We start from the raw sequence: 21,571 nt of genomic DNA, 5'->3' as shown, positions 1-21,571 counted from the left end.
TTAAGTAATAGTATTTTCTCTTTCTCAAAACAAAATCCAAAAAATTAAAAGAAAGAAAGAAATTGATGTTTTCAAGCGATTGGTGTTAAATCATAAGGTTAGATACCAATTATCCCTTTCTTTTTGTCTTTTTTGTATTATTATGTCAAGATGCCTTAACTCCAAGGCATCCTTCTATGAATCAATTTAAGTTTCATAAGTACCTTTAACTTGAAAAAAATTAAAGAAAATACCCACTAAGAAGGATTAGGTAAGATGTTTACACATGTATTATTAATTAACATACTTTCATGTTACTTAATAAATTGAGGTTGAGTTTATCAAGCTAATTTCTATAATAAGATGAGCTTCGACTAGATATGATTTGTTGTATTATCTCATGAGTATATCTGAGATGAATGTTAAATAAAATATTAATAAAGAGACCTGAAAAAGGAGAAAGGAGATGGATGCGAGTTTGAGGGCATGAGAGGGTTCCCACCCATATCCTCCTATTTGCACGTTGGATTGGTAATGGTTTGGTTTGATTTTAATTTTTATCAAAATTATAATCAAATCAAACTTAAATTGCTAAAATTAAAACTAAATCATTATTTATTGATTTTAAAATTTAAAAACCATTACCAAACCATTTAGTTTTGATTTTAACTATGATTTTTTTAGTTTGATCCATACCAACAAACAAAAATAAACTTTTATAAATAGCATTCATAAAAAATTTTGATAACTCCGCAATAAACAAAAATAAACTCTAATAAAGTTACATTTTTCTTGTATAAAGTTATAAATTAATTTCAAACTTCTTAAATATAATTATTTGATTGATAAAAATAAAATAATTTAATATTAGATTTTATTTTTATTTGTTAATTATTTTATAAATGTTAAATATTTTATATATTTGTAATGTATTAGTTAAAATACTCGTAAAAAAATACATTAATCAATATATATATTATGTGTATATATAATATATTAAATAAATAAATATATATTAATATATATATATTCGATTCGATTTGGTTCGGTTACTCACATATTCGGTTCGGGTTTCGATTTGAATTTAGTAAAAATCATAATCAAGCCATACTCATTGAAACAATATTTGATTTTTTTTCAAACCAAACCATTACTCATTAAACGATTTTTAACCACGTTAACTAGTTCGATTTCGATTTGATTCCCCATAATTACGATTGTAATTTCCATCCCTATTTGCATGCTTATGCAAGCTGAGAAGTCTTTACGGGATTGATCTCTAACAAGAACCTAAAATTAAGTTAAGACAATTTGTTTAATGTGTTGATTTTGTTAAATTATTAAGTATTATTTTACTTAAATTATGAATTAATTAACTTTTACACTTCTTTAGATATAAATTAAAATTTTTCTTCAATTTAAGAATAGATAAAAGTGAGTCGTTACATTTTTTTTTTATTTTTTCTTTATTGTTATCTTTTAAATCATCAATTAACGCCACTTTTATCTACTTAAAAGATAAGTTTGGTATTTTTATTTTTAATTAATTTGTAATAGTAAAATTATATATAATTATTAAATATTAATTGAGATATTGTGTTTATTTTCAATTTATGAGATGTAATTTAGTTTTATTAAGTTAAAAATGACCCGTAATTATCCGCCAAATGTATTACACGCGTACACGTGTCCTCGAAAAAGGATGAGATGGGCACGGAAGCTGGAGCTTCGGCTCAAGCCAAGCCAAGCCATGCAGGTGCAAGCGGTAAATGGGAAAAGCCTGAGCTTGAGCTTGAGCTTGAGATAAGCTGAGAAGAGAAGACAGCGCGTGGGCCTCAAAGCTGACCCTTTCCATCCATTAAACCAAAAAGGTAGAGCTTCCCAACGCATTCCAATCCCAGCTGTCAACTCTCCTAAAATGAAAAATCTCCCCCTACTTTCTATTAATTAAATTGAAATTTGAGGTCAAATGACCATTATACCCTTCAATTCCCGTGAAAATTTCAGAAAATCCTCTGCTCTATAAATACACCGAAGAACCCTTCAAAGCTTTACACAGACCACCTTCAGACTCTATTTCTTGACCCCGCGCACACACACTCTCTCTCTCTCTCTCGATATATATATATATTTGATTTGATGGTTGCTCTGTTCTTCACGGAGCATAGCCTTTACTTATCAAATACCATTTGAGCTTTCGTCTCTCTCTCCCTTCCTTCATTGGCCAGTTTTTTCTTGGTTCAGTGAAAATTCTCGGGAAAATTTGCGTCTTCTTTTCTTTCTTCTTTCCTTATCCTCTGATTTTCCAAGGAGACTCCGATCCTTTGAATTTCATTCCCATTCCGAGAGGAAAAGGGTCCATCTTTTTAGTGCCCCGCTTCCTCTGTTTTCTTTCTCCTGCCATTTTACGGAAACTTTGAAAATTTTCCCGGAAAATAAAAAATGCAAGCAAGCAACGATATTCGATCTTCGCTCTCAGTCTCAGACCTCATTCTCGCCGGCGGCACCAACCCCTTGGACTCAATTTTCTCCCACTGCCAGCCATCAATTCCGACGGCTAACTCTTCTCTTCAGCCCTTGGGCTCGTCGGTCTATCTCCGGCAGCGAGATTTAGTCCAAAAATTCTACGAAGAAAACCGACCGATTCAGAGCTCTCTGTTCCGAAACAATTACGTGAATCTAAGCAAGACGAAGATGTACAGAGGGGTGAGGCAGAGGCATTGGGGCAAATGGGTTGCCGAAATTCGTCTTCCTCAGAACCGAATGAGGGTTTGGCTCGGAACCTACGACACGGCCGAAGCCGCTGCCTATGCCTACGATCGCGCCGCCTACAAGCTCCGCGGCGAATACGCTCGCCTGAATTTTCCGAACCTTCGCGACGCCACAAAATTAGGGTTCGGAGATCACGCCAGAGTGGACGCTCTGAGAAGCGCCGTGGACGCAAAGATTCAGGCCATTTATCAGAAGATGAAGAAGGGGAGGAGGGAAAAGGGCGCGAAGAGGACTGGTTTTCCCGGCGGAGGTGGCGAGAAATCGAGGGAAGTTGCCCCCGCTGTGGATGATTCCTCGCCGTCGTCGTCTTCGTTTGTGGTCGGGAACTCCAGTTGGAGCAGTGAAATGGTATCGCCGGAGGTCTCGGAAGATGGCATCTGGAAGGGGGACAATTCCTGCTCCCCCGTCACCGGCCAGTTTCCGGTGGAGGTCCGCGAGCCGGAGTCGCTTGCCCGGATGCCTTCGTTTGATGCAGATTTGATTTGGGAAGTTCTTGCTAATTAGTTTTAGTGGTCGGTCTATCACACACTCCATGAGGTGTAAATGGTAATTTTGCCCCGTTACCCTTGCAAGATGAATAATGAAGCTACTATTACTATATTCAATCAAGATTGACACATTATTAAATATAAAGATAAAAGTGATCATTTAGTTTACTCACTTGGTTATGGTTGCAAGACTTGTGGGCTCTCTCTCTCTCTCTTAGTTTTAAGCTTAAATAGATATATGTAACATGGCTTTTATATTTTAGTTTTTGGTTAGATACTTTGAGATTGGGATATTGTTATCACTTATCATAGATTGATGGGATATGATATGTTAATATGAGTTATTATATTTACTTTTTGATGATTGTTTTAGGCTAAAGGCATATCTATGCTCCTGAACTTTGCATGTTCAATCAATTATGTCCTTAAACTTGGGAAATGACATATTAGGTTCCTTTAAGTTTTAATTTGGGATCAATTAGGCATCTTAAATTTTGCGTGACATACACGAGCCACTTTTTCTCAAAACCAATGGAATATTGTCACATGAGATGTTGATTGTAGAATGAAAATCAATGAAATCTTGCCACGTGTTAGTGCAACCAAACCCCTTTATCTCTTTACATTGTTGACGCCGTTGCAGCTGCGAACGCCGCCGACGCTTCTATCACCGTTTGCGTCCGACGCAGTTGTTGTTGACGTTATCAAAGCCTTTATCATCGTTCGCTACTGTCGCTGTCGCCATCAAAGCCTTCATCACCGTTTTTCTCTCCTACATCTTTCTTCTTCTTTTTTTACACATTTACAACAATTATGTGGACGACAAATCTGGTCGTCAGAGGCATAAGAGGCAATTGATTGAATGGGAAAAGTTGAGAAGGGGGATGTGTCTTTAGCCTTGTTTTTATATACTATCTTACTATCTTTAGACATGCTTGGGTATTTATTTATTTATTAATGCATGATCATGAATTGAAACAACTACACAAATGGCCTTTTAATTGCTATTTTTTCATATTAACTAAGGTAACTTTTGTTAAAATGATTAAGATAAGATTATATTAAAATAATATTAAAATATTTTTCAAATATGAAAGGACTAAAATAATGTTAAAAAGTATTCCAAAATTTTTATTAAACTGTTTGTTAAATTTTTTAAAACGCAAGACACAAGCATAATTTTTTTTTTTTATTTATAAGAATCACGATTTACTTATCTTAAGATGAGAGATAAATATATTTAAAAAAACTCATATAAGAAAACACATGATTTTTTTAAAAAAATTATCAAATAAATTTAATAAATACATTAAAAAAATAAAAATTTAAAATACTTTTCATATCTTATCATTTTTCGTCTATATCTTAATTAACTAATACTAGCTAATAAAATAATAAATAATGTAAGTCGGTGCTTGGCTTTCAAATTTTCCAGGTCCTTTCGGTGAAGAGAGGCGTGTTGCTTGCATGCCGAAGAGTGATTGGATTTGACGCTTGACACATAATTTTTTTCTCTTGTTTTTATTTCTTGCAATTGTGAAATTGGATTTGAAAGATTGTTTTGATTTGCTATATCTTGTCTATGGATATTTTTGCTTAATAATTATTCATATTTGTTAGTATGTTATATTCAATATGATTAAAGAAATGCATAAGAGAGCCTTTGGGTTATTAAAGTTAAATAAGGTAGCTTGCCATAGATTAGTGTTTAAAAAATAAGTCCCAGCTAAATGTTAGTATTTGCATCATCGTCTATTATGCATAAGTATTTTGATAATATTATATTCAATATTTAGACAACCAGTTGCATGATTTAACAAATTTAACATATAGATTAATAATGAATAAATTGCATAAAATAACAAATCCTATTAGTAAATTGAACACAGATTAATAATTTAAGAAAAATTAATGTTTCTTAGTAAAAACAAAAGGATCCGTACGATAGTTTAACTGACACTAAAGACTCAATTAAGAGATGTTTCCTCTACCACTAGTGGGCAAATATACTATGGAATGAGACTTTACTATTAGTACACAATCTATAGCTTAAATTACACATATGGAACAAGTATTAACTGCCATCACAATTTGTATATTTAGAAGCCTTTCGTGCTTCTAATGTTGATATTTTATTGAATCATACCAAATATTATATAGGGGCAAAAAATCCCAAGAATAGAGCTCCAATCTTGAATTCAAGCATTCTAAAATGAGTAAGTAATCAAAGTGAATATATATATATATATATAAGGGCATTCAGGATAAGCTTTTTAAGAGATATGACAAATATCAACTTTAGATGTTATGAAGTGGGAGTGAAGCCACGTCTCTTAAACCAGCCCCTTCCTGCCCATGGCTTCACTTGATGAAAGCTCAAAAGAGGCTATTCTATTGTGTTGTGGTCCACAACACTATTTGTTGGCACTGTAACTCTTTATCTCTTCTTTCTGGTATCATTATTAATGAACAGAGCCAAGTCAGCGATATATATATATATATCTATATATATATGCTTTCTTTGAGGCCTATCTATCAGTCTATAAGAACCACGGCACCTTTTACTTGTAGAACTGAACGGGGCCAGCATGACGCAATAACAGTAACTACAAAATTAGCAGAAAGCGTGTTCATTAACCATTAATAATATTTACTCATACCTTTGTGTAATAATACTAACAACAAGAACTACAAGTCATTCTATCCTAGCGTGCAAGTGGCATGAAACTAGCAAAATGTGTAATGACGGGTTTGAACTTTGGGACTCGTATCTTCTTACTGGGGCCTTTGAGTGCGAGCGGAGGCTGAAACTGAAAGTTCTATTGACCTTGCCAAACTAATATGTTTTATCATTTGGTAATCAGATTAGGGTTTGTACATGCTATCAAAGGATTCAAAATACCATGCAGTAACACACCCATTAAAACAAAAAGCCCACCTTGTGATGGTTGCTTTTTACACATATCTTTATCTTTTCGTTTTATAAGGAGACTATTTTTACAACTTAAAAGAGTAATTATTCAATTACGGATGAAGAGAAACGGAGAATGTGCAGTAAAAATACTCAAGAATCTACTTTAGCACACTGCAGCTACAAGAAGAAATGTTTTCTTAATTACTCATCAGTCCATAGAAGCTGTAATAAATTGTCCACAGTAGAAATTCCATTGGCTCTATAAGTGATAATAATTTACAGATGATTGCTAAGTTGTCTTGTTTACTCATACTTGATGCTTTCTCAGTCAACATTTCTCATCAGAAAAGTAGGTAAATTAAAATGGTAGAATGAAGCAGAACCTGGGAAACCAGCAGAGGCAACGGAGTTGAGCCTACCAGCTTAGTGAATTTTTTGACTCCCGGAGTTTTGCATTGTACGAACTTTCTATTTCCTCCTGCAACATGTTAGAAATGGCTTTAATTCGACGTTCCTGATATCTCCTCGAAAGCACTCACGCTTGAAGTCTTAAGAGTAAAAGAAAAACTTAATAGCATGCAATGCAACAGTTAGTAGACGAAAATAGCTTTGCACTACCCCAACTCCCTGTGTCCAGCACACGATAAAACATGGACATGCCCCTAAGGGTTGCGGTGCTAATGTCGCCGGCCTGTCGGACATCGTGATAGGCCGACCAACAGGTATCGGAGACGTGTAGGTGGTGTGTTCAAAATATTTTTAAATTTTTTTAACGGAAATGCCCCTTGGGGACACTTCACGTGCACTCTATTTAACACTCAATATTCAACTCTTTCGGCAATAAAAGAAAAAAGATAACACAAAACAGAACCGAGAAAAGAAAACAGTGAAGCGTCGACAATCCAAGACAACCCACATTAGAGCATACTACAGAGGAATATTAGACAAGGGATGGCCATTGGACTGTCACCTGTCACAGGCGAGCCTGTGAAGAGCAGTCACTGGTAGGGTCAGCAACATGCTCTCACACAGCTCCAACTTGCATCCCTCGGATCTATGAGATGGTGGCCGTTACAACTTTACAGAAGTAAGAAACATAGGAGGAATCGAGAGAAACTAAACTGAGTGAATCAGCAGGAAAACAAGCTCGAGTGTGCTTTATCTAATTTATTTCTCATTTTCCCCTTTCGTGTTAGATTTTCTGAGATGCTAATTAGATACTTGTTCATTTCTAATGTTGGTTTATGGACTTTAAATGCAAATTTATGAGTTTGAAATATAGTTTTTGTATTTTATCATGGGTAATGCTGTAGTTAAGCACCAATAAATCAACTTTTATTATATTTTATTTTTAATATTCAAATAATCTTATTAGTTAATTAAATAGTTCAAAATACAATGCATTTATCATTAACAAATAAAATTATTTGTATGTTAAAAACAAAATATAATAAATCTACCTTAACTAAAAAACAAAATATATTTATTGATACTTAATCATTGGCCTTAGACGTTAGCCTTTATTATGTCATTAAAAATATAAAAAAATATTTTATTAATATATCCCGACTATGTGATGTCTTACTTCTTTTGAAGAAAGCCATATCCTAGTGTCGTAAGTCTGTATCCATATGCTTCATAGGTGATAGTTTCACATCGCATAATACATCCTACAAATATTGTAACTTGCAAGTCACCAATCTCTATCTACGGGCATATTATCTATATGCCAAGTTGCCAACTATAACAAATATCATACCTAAGAGTTCACTAATTTTTTCTTAATTTTCCTCTACCCCTTCTACTAAAAACCTCTTCCATTCCATGCACACTCCTTGCAGTCTTCTTCTCACATGTAATGACAAAACAAAAATGACTTCACGGCTTTTGAATGTAGAAAACTTACTGTTAGTACCAAATCTCCTTTTTTATACGTTGATAGGAATGTGTTTCCTCTAAAACAAAGGAATTGCAGGTTTATCGAGTTAGAAGTGGCATTGATTCGAGATGAGAAAAGTTGTTACCAATTATTGCACCAGTAAGGAGTGATCTGATCCCAATTGAAATTGAACAAGGGCCAAATAGCCAAACGAACATGGGTTGAGGCTGACAAGAAGGGTTTTAATACCTTCAATTTTTGGCTGGGTATGTGGCCTTACAAAAGACCAAGTGAAGGATCAACGCATTCAATTTTGCATAGTTAAAATTAAAGCTTATTGAACTAAGATGACTTGTACTTGCATTAGCCTGCTATTATCAATGTAAACGATATTGTCCAGAGCAAGGCTTAGCATGAACAGAGTTTATACATAAAAACAAAAAGACTGCATACCAGGGGCATGAAAGGGTTCATAAATGCAAATGATACCTTGCATGCCTTTAGTAGAGGCTGTAAGAAAGATGATCTGAAATATCTGACAGATTTTCCAAGTGATGTTCTATCCAATTCTGTTCAAGTAAAAAAAGAGCAAAATGATAATTACTTCATGAGTTGTATAAACTACCCTCTGGTTACAATGTAGTTGCACAACCTTGGAATCACAAAGCAGCATTTCGTAAACAAAAGCCTAAAACATATCTATCCAACAGGAGCTGTTTGAAAATTATGCAGGAGTTAAAGTTTACTAAAATTTCAATTGCATACCATCATCACCATCAACTCTCAGATTTCCCATGTTAAGCTCTCCAAGAAGCTGCAGATTAAATACATATTCGAATTAATGAGTAAATGCAGGAATGTATTTACAACTAAACATAGCAGTGATATTAATCCTTCATTTCTTCTAATGAGGATATTAGAGGAAAGGCCCACTGATAATTTATGCATACCAAAAGTAAAAGTTTTGAAGTTGCAAACCAGGGAAATATTGGTCACTGACTGATCCATAGAAGGGGATCAAAGGGGCTTGTAAAATGATTGGACGATCTGGGGATGTTTGTTAACAGCTCTTAGCAAAGATAAAATAAATAGATGAACAACCAAAGCCATGTGATAGAATCTCAAATTACAAATTTATGAATGAACAAAAGAAAACAAGATAATGCCCTATTCGAGAGGGCCCTCCTCTCCCAAGACTTCTTCCGAATTTTCTGCTTGCTTCTCTCTCCTTTTCCCTGCCTTTTATATGTTTTCCTTAGTCTGTTGCAAACACATGAGTTTGTTATTCTCCACCAATTGAATGTTACTCTTCTGCCCTTGTGTTTTTTTCCTAACTGCCTTGCGTCTCCTTTCATTTTACGTCACTGGTATGTGTGACAAACAAGAACCCTATCATTACTCCCACTCATGAGATTCACCTTGTCCTCAGGTGAAACTAAGGAAATTGATGCAGTATCTGATTGTATGGTTCCCAAGTGGCCTCAAGGGGTGGCAACCCATTCCATTGAATAAGAACATCAATGCCCCTCAAGTTTTTTCACAATAGAAATTCTGGTTCTACCACCATCTCTAGGTCTCTAGTTAACTGGTCAGGGATTTTGATAGCCACTTGCAATGCTCCTTCTACCTTACGGAGCTGGGAGACAACTTGTATGCCACCTTCTCAATTCGTTACTCCACTGTGAAGGGTCCATAAAACTTTGGTGACAACTTTTCATTTAGCCTGGAAGCCAAGGTTTTTTGTCTACACGTGCAAGTTTTCAAATATACCAAGTCTTCTATCTCAAACTGGATGTCCCTCCTCTTATCTGCTACGTGTTTCATCTTCGTTTGAGCCCGCAGCAATTGGGCTTTCAACTCTTCCAACACCCATAAACGATCTAAAATGAAGTTAATTGAGAGAAAACATGGTCAGAAGTATTATACCAATATTCTGCCCAAGGAAGCCAATTGTACCACGCTTTAGAGGTGGAGGCAACAAAACATCTGAGATATGTTTCCAAAGTTCTGTTGAGGGTGGTAGGCTGTACTTCTGTTTAGCTTAGTGCCCTGTAACTGAAAAAGTTCATTCCAAAACTGGCTGATGAAGACTTTGTTTCTATCTGAGACGATAGAGTTGGGGATCCCATGCAGCCAGATAATTTCCTTTACATAGACTTTGTTTATGTTGATGATATTATTATGACAGGGGATGATTTGCAAGAAATTGATAATCTAAAGAAGCAATTGAAGGCTGAGTTTGAAGTAAAAAACCTAGGAACCATGAGATATTTCCTAGGCATGGAGGTAGCCTGAAGCAAAGATGGCCTATTCATCTCACAACGGAAGTATACTTTGGATTTGCTAAAGGATACATACAAGAATGACAACCTGCAAACCAGCTGGAACTCCCCTAGAGAAAGGCTGGAAATTTGAAAAGAATGGTGATGATGCTCCGGTGGACAAAGAGAGGTATCAAAGATTAATTTATTTGTCCCTAACAAGGCCAAATATAGCCTATTTAATGAGTATAGTAAGCCATTCACCTATTGAAAAACACATGAAGGCTGTTCTAAAATATTTAAAGGGAACACCTAGGAAGGGATTGATGTTCAAGAAATTTGAAAACAGGGGAATTGATGAGTTACCAGGAACGCGGTACGCTTTGGTTCGTGGTACGGGTTCAAGTACGTGGTACGTCACCTAGCTAGATATGTGGTACGTAGGGGGTAGGCTTAGTTGGTGCGTTATTTTGGGACGTGGTACGTTTGAAATTTTTGCTCAGTTCGTTCTTTACATTATCAAATTCATATATGTTGATATGTGACTCAAAATGAATTGGGTCAAGTATATAATAAATAAATTGGGTTTGGGGTGTACGCAACCCAACAAGCCCAGCCCATGAATGTTTATCTTTCTATTAATTCCAATGTTGTCCCTTGCCCTAAGTATATAAGGCTGGAGATTGGGAGAAAGGGAGATTACACCGTCACTCTTTGCACACCCGACTTGAGAACAGAAACCCCTAAATTGCGAGAGAGAGCAGAAGCAATAACGAAGAAAGAACCTAGATCGGAGAACGGAAAAGGAAGAACTCGACGATCAATAAGGTAAACAACGCAAAGGTAAATCCGTTCTCTCTTCTGTATGTGTGAATCACATGTTTACTTGGGAGAGAGATTGGTGAGAATGAGTGGTGGGATTGCTCGAGTTTTTCAGAGCAATGTACTCTGTTTTTGCATTTGAATCCTTCAAGTTTTTCTCATCGATGTATTGTTCTTGAGTTACCGTGAGATACTGTGAGAGGTTCATTGATTGTAGTGCCCCGGTGTGCGCACTACTACGAACCAGTTCAAAAATGCACCGCGAACTGGGACGCACGAACCAATTCATGGTTCTTAAGGGAGGAGAACGATCTAGGTAACTATGGCCACGACTAATTGCTTTTTGCTTCTCCATGTAACTATATTTCCAAATACCTTGGTACAATACCCTGAAGTGGATCAACTATTCTCTCTAGATCCAACCCAATTTGCATCCACATAGCCTTCAATTCATAGTTACCTGGTTCGTTCTCCTCCCTTAAGAACCACGAACTGGTTCGTGCGTCCCAGTTCGCGGTGTATTTTTGAACTGGTTTGTAGCAGTGCACGCATCGGGACACTACAATCAACAAACCTCTCGCAAGATCTCACGGTAACTCAAGAATAATACATCAATGAAAAAAACTTAAACGATACAAACACAAAAACAAAGTACATCGCTCTGAAAAACCCGAGCAATCCCACCACTCATTCTCACCAATCTCTCTCCCAACCAAACAAGTAAACATGTGATTCACACATACAAAAGAGAGAACGGATTTACATTTGTGTTGTTTACCTTACCGATTGTTGAGTTCTTCCTTTACCGTTCTCTGATCTAGGTTTTTTCTTCGTTATTGCTTCTTCTCTCTCTCGCGGTTTAGGGTTTTTGTTCTCATGTCGGGTATGCAAAAAGTGACTATTTAATCTCCTTTTCTCCCAATCTCCAGCCTTATATACCTAGGGCAAGAGACAACATTGGAATTAACAGAAAGATAAACATTCACGAGCTGGGCTTGTTGGACTACATACACCTACGACCCAAACCCAATTTAACCCAATTTATTTATTATATACTTGACCCAATTCATTTTGAGTCACATATCAACATATATGAATTTGATAATGTAAAGAACAAAACGACCAAAATTTTCCAACATACCACATTCCAAAATAATGCACCAACTAAGCATACTCCCTACGTACCACATATCTAGCTAGGTGACGTACCACGTACTCGAATCTGTACCACAAACCAAAGCGTATCGCGTTCCTGGTAACTATAGTTGTGGCTCGCAACAGTGCCGAAGCCAAGTTCAAGGTTATTGTGCGTGGGATATGTGAGGTGATTTGGCTAGAAAGACTAATAGAAGACTTGGGGATAATTCTATCTCAACAAACAAAGGTATTTAGTGATAGCAAATCTATTATCAACATTGTTGAAAATCTAGTGCAACATGACCGAATGAAGCATGTAAGAATTGATAGAAGTTTTATAAAACGGGAGATTGAATGAGGGATAAATCTGTCTTATATACCTTCTAGTGATCAAGAGGCTGATGTCCTAACAAAAATGGTTACAAAACCAGCCTTTGAGTCCTAATTAGCAAGTTGAGAATGACTTCCATCTATTCTCCAGCTTGAGGGAGAGTGTTGGACGAGAATTCAACAAAAGAAAAAAAAGAAGTCTACATTGAAAAGGAGTGGAAAAGCTTTACAAGACTCGGTAGTTATTAAAGATTATTCTATGATGTTTTTAGTAGTAGATAATTAGTTTAAATAATCTATAAATGTTATATTTTGTATCTATTTTTATCTCCTAATTTTTAGGCAATAGTGTTTCCTAGATTTTAGGAGTAGATGGCTCATATCCTTTCCTACTTTATAGGAAAATGATTAGGCTAGAACTTGTATATATTCTCTAAACCTCTCAGAATTAATTAAACAAGCATTCTTGAATTTTCCAAAGACTTGTTTCAATATATGTATATATAATGAAAAGAATAATAAAAAATGCCAAAAGATGTAATTTAAAAGTCTTTAAGTCAATTAAATTAAATTTTAAACAATTTATAAGTCTTAGATCTTAATTAAGATTAACTAATTATGTATTTTAAATAATCTAAAAATCATCCTCATCATTAAGACCAAACATTTTCATATTTTCATCATTAGAAGCATCATCTCCAATATCCTCTTCTTCCACATCATCTCCCTCTCCATCTTAATCAAGTTCAAATTCAATTTCAGCATTTGAAGCAATAGCCCTTCTACTCATTGTCAAATTTGGAGTTGAAGCAATAAATATAAACGCTAAACAATAAAAAATTAAACAAAGTAATAAATAGTAAAATATAAACCCTAAAAACAGTTAAAAAGCCAGGTTCGCCTCAGCCCAAGGCCCAAGGCTGCGCCTTAGGGCTTAGGCACTCCTGGGCATGCCTGGCTGGTCTGGGCCTGCCTGGGAGCAGGCCAGGTGCCAAAGGTGCACCTTTAACAACACTGATTATACACGAATCGATCTCAAACGGAATTACTAATTTTTTTTTGGTGGCATGCAGCTGGTGGCTGGAATTATTTCTTTCAATCCACAAATACCTTAGAAAGGGTTGGTACAGTTGTTGGATTGAATTCTTCACAATGCTTTGGGTCAATAGGAACACATACACGACCTGGAAAGAAGTGGAGGAAATTAGCAACAGGAAGATATGTGCTAGCACCCAAAAGCTTAGAATGGTTCTATAATTAAAGATTAAAAAAGAAGAAGAAGCTCCCAATGGCAAATTAAGTTCCAGATGGTATCAAAAACAAGCCATTTATGGCTTACTGAACAAAATGAAATTCAAGATTTCTCATCTTCAAGCATTAATCAGAATAGAGAGATATTCCCAACTTCAGTGGTTATTCCTCTACAACAAATATTAGATACCAACCTGTTTTTGGGTGTACGCAGAATGGTGCCTTCAACAAATGGTTCATATGTTTGGAAACCTGAGATGTATCCAGAAAGGCATTATATTAGTAAGAAACACACAACTTTGTAATACTGTAAAACATAAAGTGTTACTCCAAAGCCCCGAGGAGAACCCTTCTCAGTGATGGCACACAGAGGTAGGCCACAAGGAGCATCAGAATTTTGTTTTTAACTTATTTAGTTATTAATAGTTTTCAGCAGAAAAAGAAGAGTGGAAACCTCCATATCAAGCCTAGGATAGGTATAGCAGAACACAATTTCTTCAACACACCTGCGAACCCCCTGTGCCTGAAACATGAAATTGGATGAAAAAATATTATTTATAATAATGTTACCAAGATTCAGCTCCTGTTTATTGAAAAATAACACACACAAGAGCACACATGCATTTCCATAGTCAACCTCTTGGACTTAAGAGATTAAGTAAAATATAAATAATTCATAGAAATCTTGCTTAGCACAATGCAATAACTGCATTGCGGAAGCGTACATTGTGATAAAAGTAGAGAACAAATCATAAATGCTTCAATGTTGCAGCATATATTTATGGTATAAAAGCAATTCTGCACCTTATGTTTTCCACACATATGTTTAAGTTGGCCCCATCGAACAAAATCTATCTCTTCTTTCAAATTGGAAGAACGCCTGTTTTCCTGCCACTTACCCCTAAGCTCTGAAGTAATAGCTGCAAATATAACTTCTAATCAAAATGGTGATTATTGCATAAAAATGACAAGCTATGAACAGATATCAAAATTGATATATAATCAAAACTTCCTACATTCATCAGGGATCATCTCCAATATCTTCTCAAATCTTTCCTCATTTGAGAACAATTTTTGAGTTCGAACCAATTTCTCCTCAAAGAAATTTTTTAAAACATCAGAGTATGATCTCCTGCATAGATTGAACACAACTTCATGGAATAGTAAGGAAATATTAAGAAAGAGAAACAAATTATAATATAAGATATTCACTTACGCAAGGAAAGGGTGAAGAGAATTGCCCGTTAGAGAAACCTTTTTACGACAATTCTCATTGCCCTGAACCAAGAATAACATAAAATTTTCATTATGCTTTGTAGCACGAACAATTTTCTAGTACATATTACACTTAAAAATAAACAAACCTTGTATACACGAAAATAATCAGCAATAGCTGCCCTCTGTTCATTATTCAATCTGGGGATTAATGGCGACCAAATTAAAACCTACAAATTTATAATGCAGATAGCAGGTGATATTAATGGCCCTTATTTTTACCTTCTTGCTTTTCCATCACAAACCCAACAATGGACCCCACGCCGGCCACTGTACACCCAAAGAATGTGGTTGAATCCAAAATCATCTGCACAGGGATTTAATGACAAGTGCAAGCCTAGTAAATAATTAAGCCTGTGGTGCAGAACTAAAAGGCATACACATCCATAATATGAACAGAGATATGCTAAAGATGCTTATATCTGTGATAATGCTTGTTATTGTCAAATGTGAAACTGTCAAACACAACAATCACCAAGCTGCAACAGTTCTGCAAAGGCATATATTCCCACAGCACGACATATAGCTATGAGATATGACACAACCAAGAAGAGAGACAAAATGTCAAATCCTGCCCATTGTGTGGAAATTGCTAGTGGGCGTGCATCCTCCCTGTAAAGTTTCTCAAAAGTGAAAGTGCAATAGAGATGCATGAAGAATGTGAGAACATACATTATACAACTCAGACACACTAACGGCATAAGAACAAAGTCAGTACAATGCAGTATCTTGGATGAGACATGGAGTCCAAGACTGTACTGTACAAAAACATACAACTCAGACATATTGTTTTATTATATTGTACTTCTTAAAAGCAGTTTGCTGCAAATTTTGTGATGGATGGATATAATTAAGTTGAGATAAGCGACTAAATATTCATCTAGCAATACGATCATTAACAATGTATAATAACAGGTTCGGAGCTTAGAGCGTTTGTTTTGGTTTCAAATGACAGTGTACATCAACTTATCTCTCCATAAAAATCCAAAAGTGACTCCAACTAAATATTCATCTAGCAATAAGATCATTAGCAATGTAAAGTAACAGGTTTGGGGCTTAGAGTAATTTTTTTTGTTTAAAATGACAGTCAATGTACATTAATTTTTTGTCTTTATGTAGCATAAAAGTCCTAGACGGCAAGCCTCGGTAGCAATGGTAAGGTTGCTTTTGTGTGACTAGAAAGTCGCAAGTTCAAGTTGTGGAAACTGTAGCTCTGCAAAAAAGTAAGAGAAAGACTGCATATACATACAACCCTTGAAAGCAGGGAGCCTTGTGCAGTGGAGACACCCTTTTTAACACATAAGTTTCGAGTGCCTCCAAGTAATAACTGTGATAAAGTTTGTGTAAAGGTCCCCAAAATGAGCAAGAAATACAATTCATATCAGCATTCAAAACAGTACATGAAACATAATTATCCAACCTCTGAGGGCACAATCAATCACTTTAATAGCAACTGTCATTAGTGGCCAGCAGTCTAAGCAAACTTCAGCACCTGAGCAGCAATATCTAACATCATCATAATCTGTTATATCCTGGGTGAAAAATGCAACTCAAGTGTGTCAGACAACAATAATTTGTGTAGAAAATTAATCAACATGCAAGTTATGAAACTTACTATATCAAAAATTAGCTCCCTCTCAACTGGAGTGAAACCATTATCACCAGATTGGGCATAAGCATGCCTCTTAGCAGGCTGCAGAAAATAGAGATAAGAATTGAAGAAAGAGCTTAAGGATTTCCCACATTGACAGGAAAAGTGGGAACAGAAAAACAAAACTACATACAAGTCCTGACTCATCAATGCCTCAGAACACCATGATTTGGAGAAAATTCCAAGATAGGCCATATAATTTATAGATCTCCAAAGTAGGGAATCATTGGAAGTACAGAGACGTTTTTTACATTTTAAAATGAAAGGAAGCCTATGCAGTCACTAAAACCTGTTCTATTTTTGATAAAGAAGTCACTGATTATCTAACTTCATACAAGAAACTTACAAACAGCAACATAATCAGCTGATAAAATGAGGTACACAAGCATAAAGGCATTGCACATGCAGTAGTAGATGTGATTAACACAATCAAGTTTAATTGACCTTTTTCTGGTAAGGAGATGAAGTCAGCAAATCTTACATCTACATTGTACACGGGTCCAATATCTATTTTGACTGGGCACTTCTCTTTGATAGAACTTTCCAGTTCAGATGCACAGTAGAAGGATTGAAACCGCAGATAGATATCATTATCCAAGGTGAAAGAGAACTCTCTTCGCCCAAGGTATGACTGGTCACAAGCAGGATGCTTTCCATCTACAGACATGGTTAAATAAGAAAAATTAAAAGAAATAATAATGTAGAATTGCGAGACTTTTTTTTTGGTTGGGGGTGGGGGGGAGCGCAGGGTGCTACTGAACATAAAATTTGGATTACCATTTCCATAAGACATCCATTTAAATATATCAGCATGAGGAAAAAGCTTCGCTGCCAAAAATAAAAATTAAAACTTTTAGAAGATAATACAGCAAATTAGCAAAATTTACCAACATCCAACTCATCATAAAATAAACACCATAATATTTACAGCATTAGGAAAATTTTACATTTGAGAAGCCAAAAATATTGCACATCTACTCATTATTTATAGTCATATCCAATTGTCAGTGAAAACATCAGTCCGACTTTCCCCAAATTTTTTAAGCTGGGCAACTTTTTCCAGACTCCTGGCATGTACATTTTTCTACTGTTCAAATTTTGATAAGCCTAAAACATCGCAGCCACCAAAATGACATGATTGCTTCCTTTTTCAAAGTTTCTAAAATACAATTTGTTTCTAGTTGGTATTGATCAATCCTGCTCCGTCAACCCATACCAACACCATTTCTATCATTCCTCTTTTTGCTTTCTTGCTTGGTAACACCATTCCCAGCATCCACTTTTACAAGCAGATGGAGAGTGTCTGTGTGTGTGTGCGGGCGCGCGCGCCTGTAAAAGACCTAGTATCATTAATTTCATAGTGCCAACCAAAACCAAGAAATTAATCAAAATTCATCTAGTTTGGTAAACCAGTATCAAAGTTGCCCTGTTCTTTATCTTATCAAATAGTAATAATACTACAAATAATACAAAATAAATAAACGATACGTTTAAGAATTCTGCCCTACCAGAGCTAGATGCTAATAAATATAGCACTCTGTTTAGCTGAAATATCAACAGTGCAAAGCCAGTCCAAAACAAGGTTAGGGTTCACCAAACCCAAACTGAACATACTGGATTCGGAAATAGGAGCAATTACCATAATAAAGCCTGAGGTAATTCGCGTTGAATCCATCGGGAAGAGCGTTTTCTGGTGGCTGTTCAGGCTCATCGATAAGCATCTCATCTCTTCCACTCTCTGCTTCTTCCCTCGTCATCTTCGAGTTCTAAACCTCCACAGAATCCGGACGCCTCAGTTCTCAGAACCGTCACTTTTTGGCCAAACAAACAACACTGCCATCAGAATGATGACAAAACGGTTGGAATGGAACTGGTAAACCCAGTGCCTTTGCCTTATTTGAGATTTTGGGCCTGAAGCGAAATTTAAAAATGTGCCTTCGTATCATATAGTGCATTTAAATTTTATTTTTTATAATAAAATATAAAAAATTAAATAAATATTTACAACATATCAAAAAATAAAGAACAGCTTGGTGCTATAAAACTCCCGCCGCTATGTACTGGGTTCGTGAAGGATCGAACCATAATGGGTCTATTGTACATAGCCTTAGCCTTACCTTGATTTCAAGAGACTATTTTCGTGACTCGAACACGAGACCTCCAAGTCACACGGTGACAATTTTTTTATCAAAAAATAAAATTAATTTTTTTTAAATTATCATTTAAAAATTACTCTAGAAAAAATCAATCAAATTTAAATAATTAATTTATTCTAACATTTTTTACAAACAAGCCAAATCTCCGAATGCATCATAAACCAAAAGAAATGAAGGAGACTAACCGCTGATTAAGAAGTCGGACAGAAAGAAAGTTGGAAGCAGATCTGAAGACTGGAGTCAGGAGCCGCTGAGAAGCAGATCTGAAAGGCTGAATCTGATTAGTGATGACTGATGAGTGATGAGCCAATCGGCAATCGAGAGGCAGCGAGCGACCAGCGACAGCGAGCGACGGAGCAAGAGGCAAGACGCAAGACGGCAAGAGCAGCGAGCCACCGGCCACGAGGGCGAGTCGGCGGGCGAGAGAGAGGAAGCGAGCGACGGAGAGCGACCACAGCCCACCGGCCGCGAGGGCGAGGCGAGCCGGAGAGGGCGAGCGACCGACGGACCGAGCGATGGAGCGAGAGAGAGGCAATGAGCGACGGTCGACGAAGCAGGCGAGAAGCGAGAGGCGAGAGGCGAGAGCGAGGGCGAAGCCGGGCGTGACGGAGCGAGAGAGAGGCTGGGCAGGGCAGCGCGAAAGCGAGAGAGGGAGAAGGGCAGGGCGAGCCAGGTTTGCAGAGGGGGAGGAGGAGGGCAGCTGGACAGTGCGCCCTTACAAAGAGGGATGGTTCCCAATTTTATGGCCCCCAAATAATCAAATAATCATGGGCATCAAATATTCATGGGCATCAAATATTCATGGGCCTGAGGCAACCGCCTCATGAGCCTGATGAAAGGTTAGGCTCTGAGTTAACCCCAGACCTAGATCGATGCGACTGTTGATATACATATACGGAAAGATGAGAACGCTCAAACAACCATAAACAAGCTATCACATCGAACAAAAATTAGAGAATGATACGAACGAACAACCTGAACTGGCGAGGCTCGGGGGAGACGATGCTTCAAGATCTGGCCAGGACGGTCCAAAATGGCGGCAAATTCGCTGTATGTAGGATTTTGGGCGGGAAACGAAGATGCCTACGGCGGCAGGTGTCTCTCACGTGATTATTTTGTATATTTAATTATTAATTTTATGTGTATTTGATTATTTTTATATATTTTAGTTATTAATTTATATATTTAATTATTAATTTTGTGTATATATACAAATTATAGATAAGATAAAATAAATTGAATTAAAATTTATTAATAAATAAATAAAATAAAAAGTGAAATAATTTATAATAAAAAAATATGAAGTAAAATAGATAAAGGATAAAGAATATAATTGGAATAAATATGAAATAAATTAATTATAATATAATAGAGATTAAGATATCTATCGCCATTGGAGATGACTTAAGTAGAGATGGAAAATGGGTTGGGCGGCCCATGGGCTGACCTGGCCGGCCCACCTCATAGCTCGGCCCGGCCTGACCTGTTACTGTAGCAGGCGAGCCGAGTCGGCCCACCTAGCAAAATAAGGGTCTAGCTGGGCCAGCGATATGTGGCCCGTGATTCGGCCCACCAAAATGGCCCGTGAACTGATCCACCAACTAACCCACTAAAATGGCCCAGCCTAATTCGGCCCACCAAAAATAAAAAAAATATTTAAAAAATTATGTTTGTAATTAGTAATTATAAATATATTTTAAATGTAATAATTAAAATTTATGTTTAGTGTAAACATAATTTTACTATAATGTTTGTAAACACAATAAACATAATTTTACAAATATAAAAATTATAAGTAAATAATGATTACTTATAAATATATTTTAAAAAATATTAGTTACATTTTTAAAAAAAATATTTAAAAAAATTAAAAATAAATGGTTCACAAGCCCGCCCAAACAGCTACGCCCATGACCCGGCCCACTTTAGCCCATTTATTAAGAGCCACATGGTCGTGTCAGGCTCCAATTTCTATTTCCCCGACCCATCTCTATCGCCAGCCAAATTCGGTCCCGCCTACCAAATGAGTGGGCCAAGCGGGATGCGGCCCGGCCCGACTAGGCTAGCCCATTTCCCATCTCTAGGCTTAAGTCTCATTATACTTTTTCAATGGCTATTTATTGATTAATGCATCTTGCAATGGTTAAATATTTTTTTTTAATTAGGTCATAACTTATTTTAACACTATTTTAATTTTATTAATGATAGGTTTGTGCTAAAGTTTGGTGTAACCAATTGATCGATTTTTTTAATTCGATTTGGCTTAGTTAAGTTTTTTTTTTTAAATAATAATTTTCCAATCTCAATTTAATTTTTTTGGTTTGAAATAACCGAACTAACTAAGCCGACTGAACTTTAAGACGACATCATTTTAATGGTTATTAAACAATATCATTTTTGGCTTGCCGCACGATTTTCCAGCGTATTCAGTATACTAGTTAATTTGTTTTTGATCAATTTTTTTTGTATTTGTTTAGTTTGTTTTATATGATTTATGTTTAATTTTTTCGATTATCGATTAGTTATGTTTATTGAGTTTAATCGGTCAATTCAATTTGATTTAGATGTCTAATTCAATTTGTTTGATTTGTGAATTTTAATCTAATCGATAACTGAATGGACCGCTGCACATCCTTAATTAATGATATTAATTATG

General features: G+C 36.0%; 2 protein-coding genes across 6 annotated transcripts; one reads left to right on the top strand and one right to left on the bottom strand.

Annotated features, from left to right (window-relative positions):
- The first annotated feature begins 2,042 nt into the window (after positions 1–2,042).
- LOC127813180 (ethylene-responsive transcription factor ERF061) lies at positions 2,043–3,550 on the top strand. Its single transcript, XM_052353995.1, has one exon. The coding sequence runs from the start codon at positions 2,422–2,424 to the stop codon at positions 3,253–3,255; it is 834 nt and encodes a 277-aa protein (XP_052209955.1). The 5' UTR covers positions 2,043–2,421; the 3' UTR covers positions 3,256–3,550.
- A 1,705-nt stretch (positions 3,551–5,255) lies between these two features.
- Positions 5,256–19,954, bottom strand: LOC127813178 (uncharacterized). 5 transcript variants are annotated; one of them, XM_052353992.1, is made up of 18 exons: positions 19,101–19,940; positions 18,399–18,670; positions 17,537–17,587; positions 17,241–17,416; positions 16,724–16,801; positions 16,529–16,640; positions 15,331–15,415; positions 15,198–15,249; positions 15,050–15,111; positions 14,850–14,965; positions 14,638–14,753; positions 14,288–14,356; positions 14,028–14,085; positions 13,693–13,766; positions 8,798–8,846; positions 8,522–8,601; positions 6,537–6,631; positions 5,256–5,845 (listed from the first exon to the last, which is right to left on the bottom strand). In XM_052353992.1, the coding sequence occupies exons 2-17, from the start codon at positions 18,514–18,516 to the stop codon at positions 6,569–6,571; spliced, it is 1,359 nt and encodes a 452-aa protein (XP_052209952.1). In that variant the 5' UTR covers positions 18,517–18,670; positions 19,101–19,940; the 3' UTR covers positions 5,256–5,845; positions 6,537–6,568. The 5 variants fall into 5 exon arrangements, with proteins under 5 accessions (XP_052209952.1, XP_052209953.1, XP_052209950.1 ...); XM_052353993.1 differs by lacking the exon at positions 5,256–5,845 and having other exon boundaries at positions 6,332–6,631; positions 19,101–19,793; positions 19,891–19,954; XM_052353990.1 differs by lacking the exon at positions 5,256–5,845 and having other exon boundaries at positions 6,332–6,631.
- Between the last annotated feature and the right edge of the window lie 1,617 nt (positions 19,955–21,571).

The sequence above is a fragment of the Diospyros lotus genome, chromosome 11 (assembly GCF_014633365.1).
Source record: "Diospyros lotus cultivar Yz01 chromosome 11, ASM1463336v1, whole genome shotgun sequence".
Classification (NCBI taxonomy): Eukaryota; Viridiplantae; Streptophyta; class Magnoliopsida; order Ericales; family Ebenaceae; genus Diospyros; species Diospyros lotus.
The sequence above is the reverse complement of the archived record's forward strand: the minus strand, read 5'-3'. Positions and strand labels throughout refer to the sequence as shown.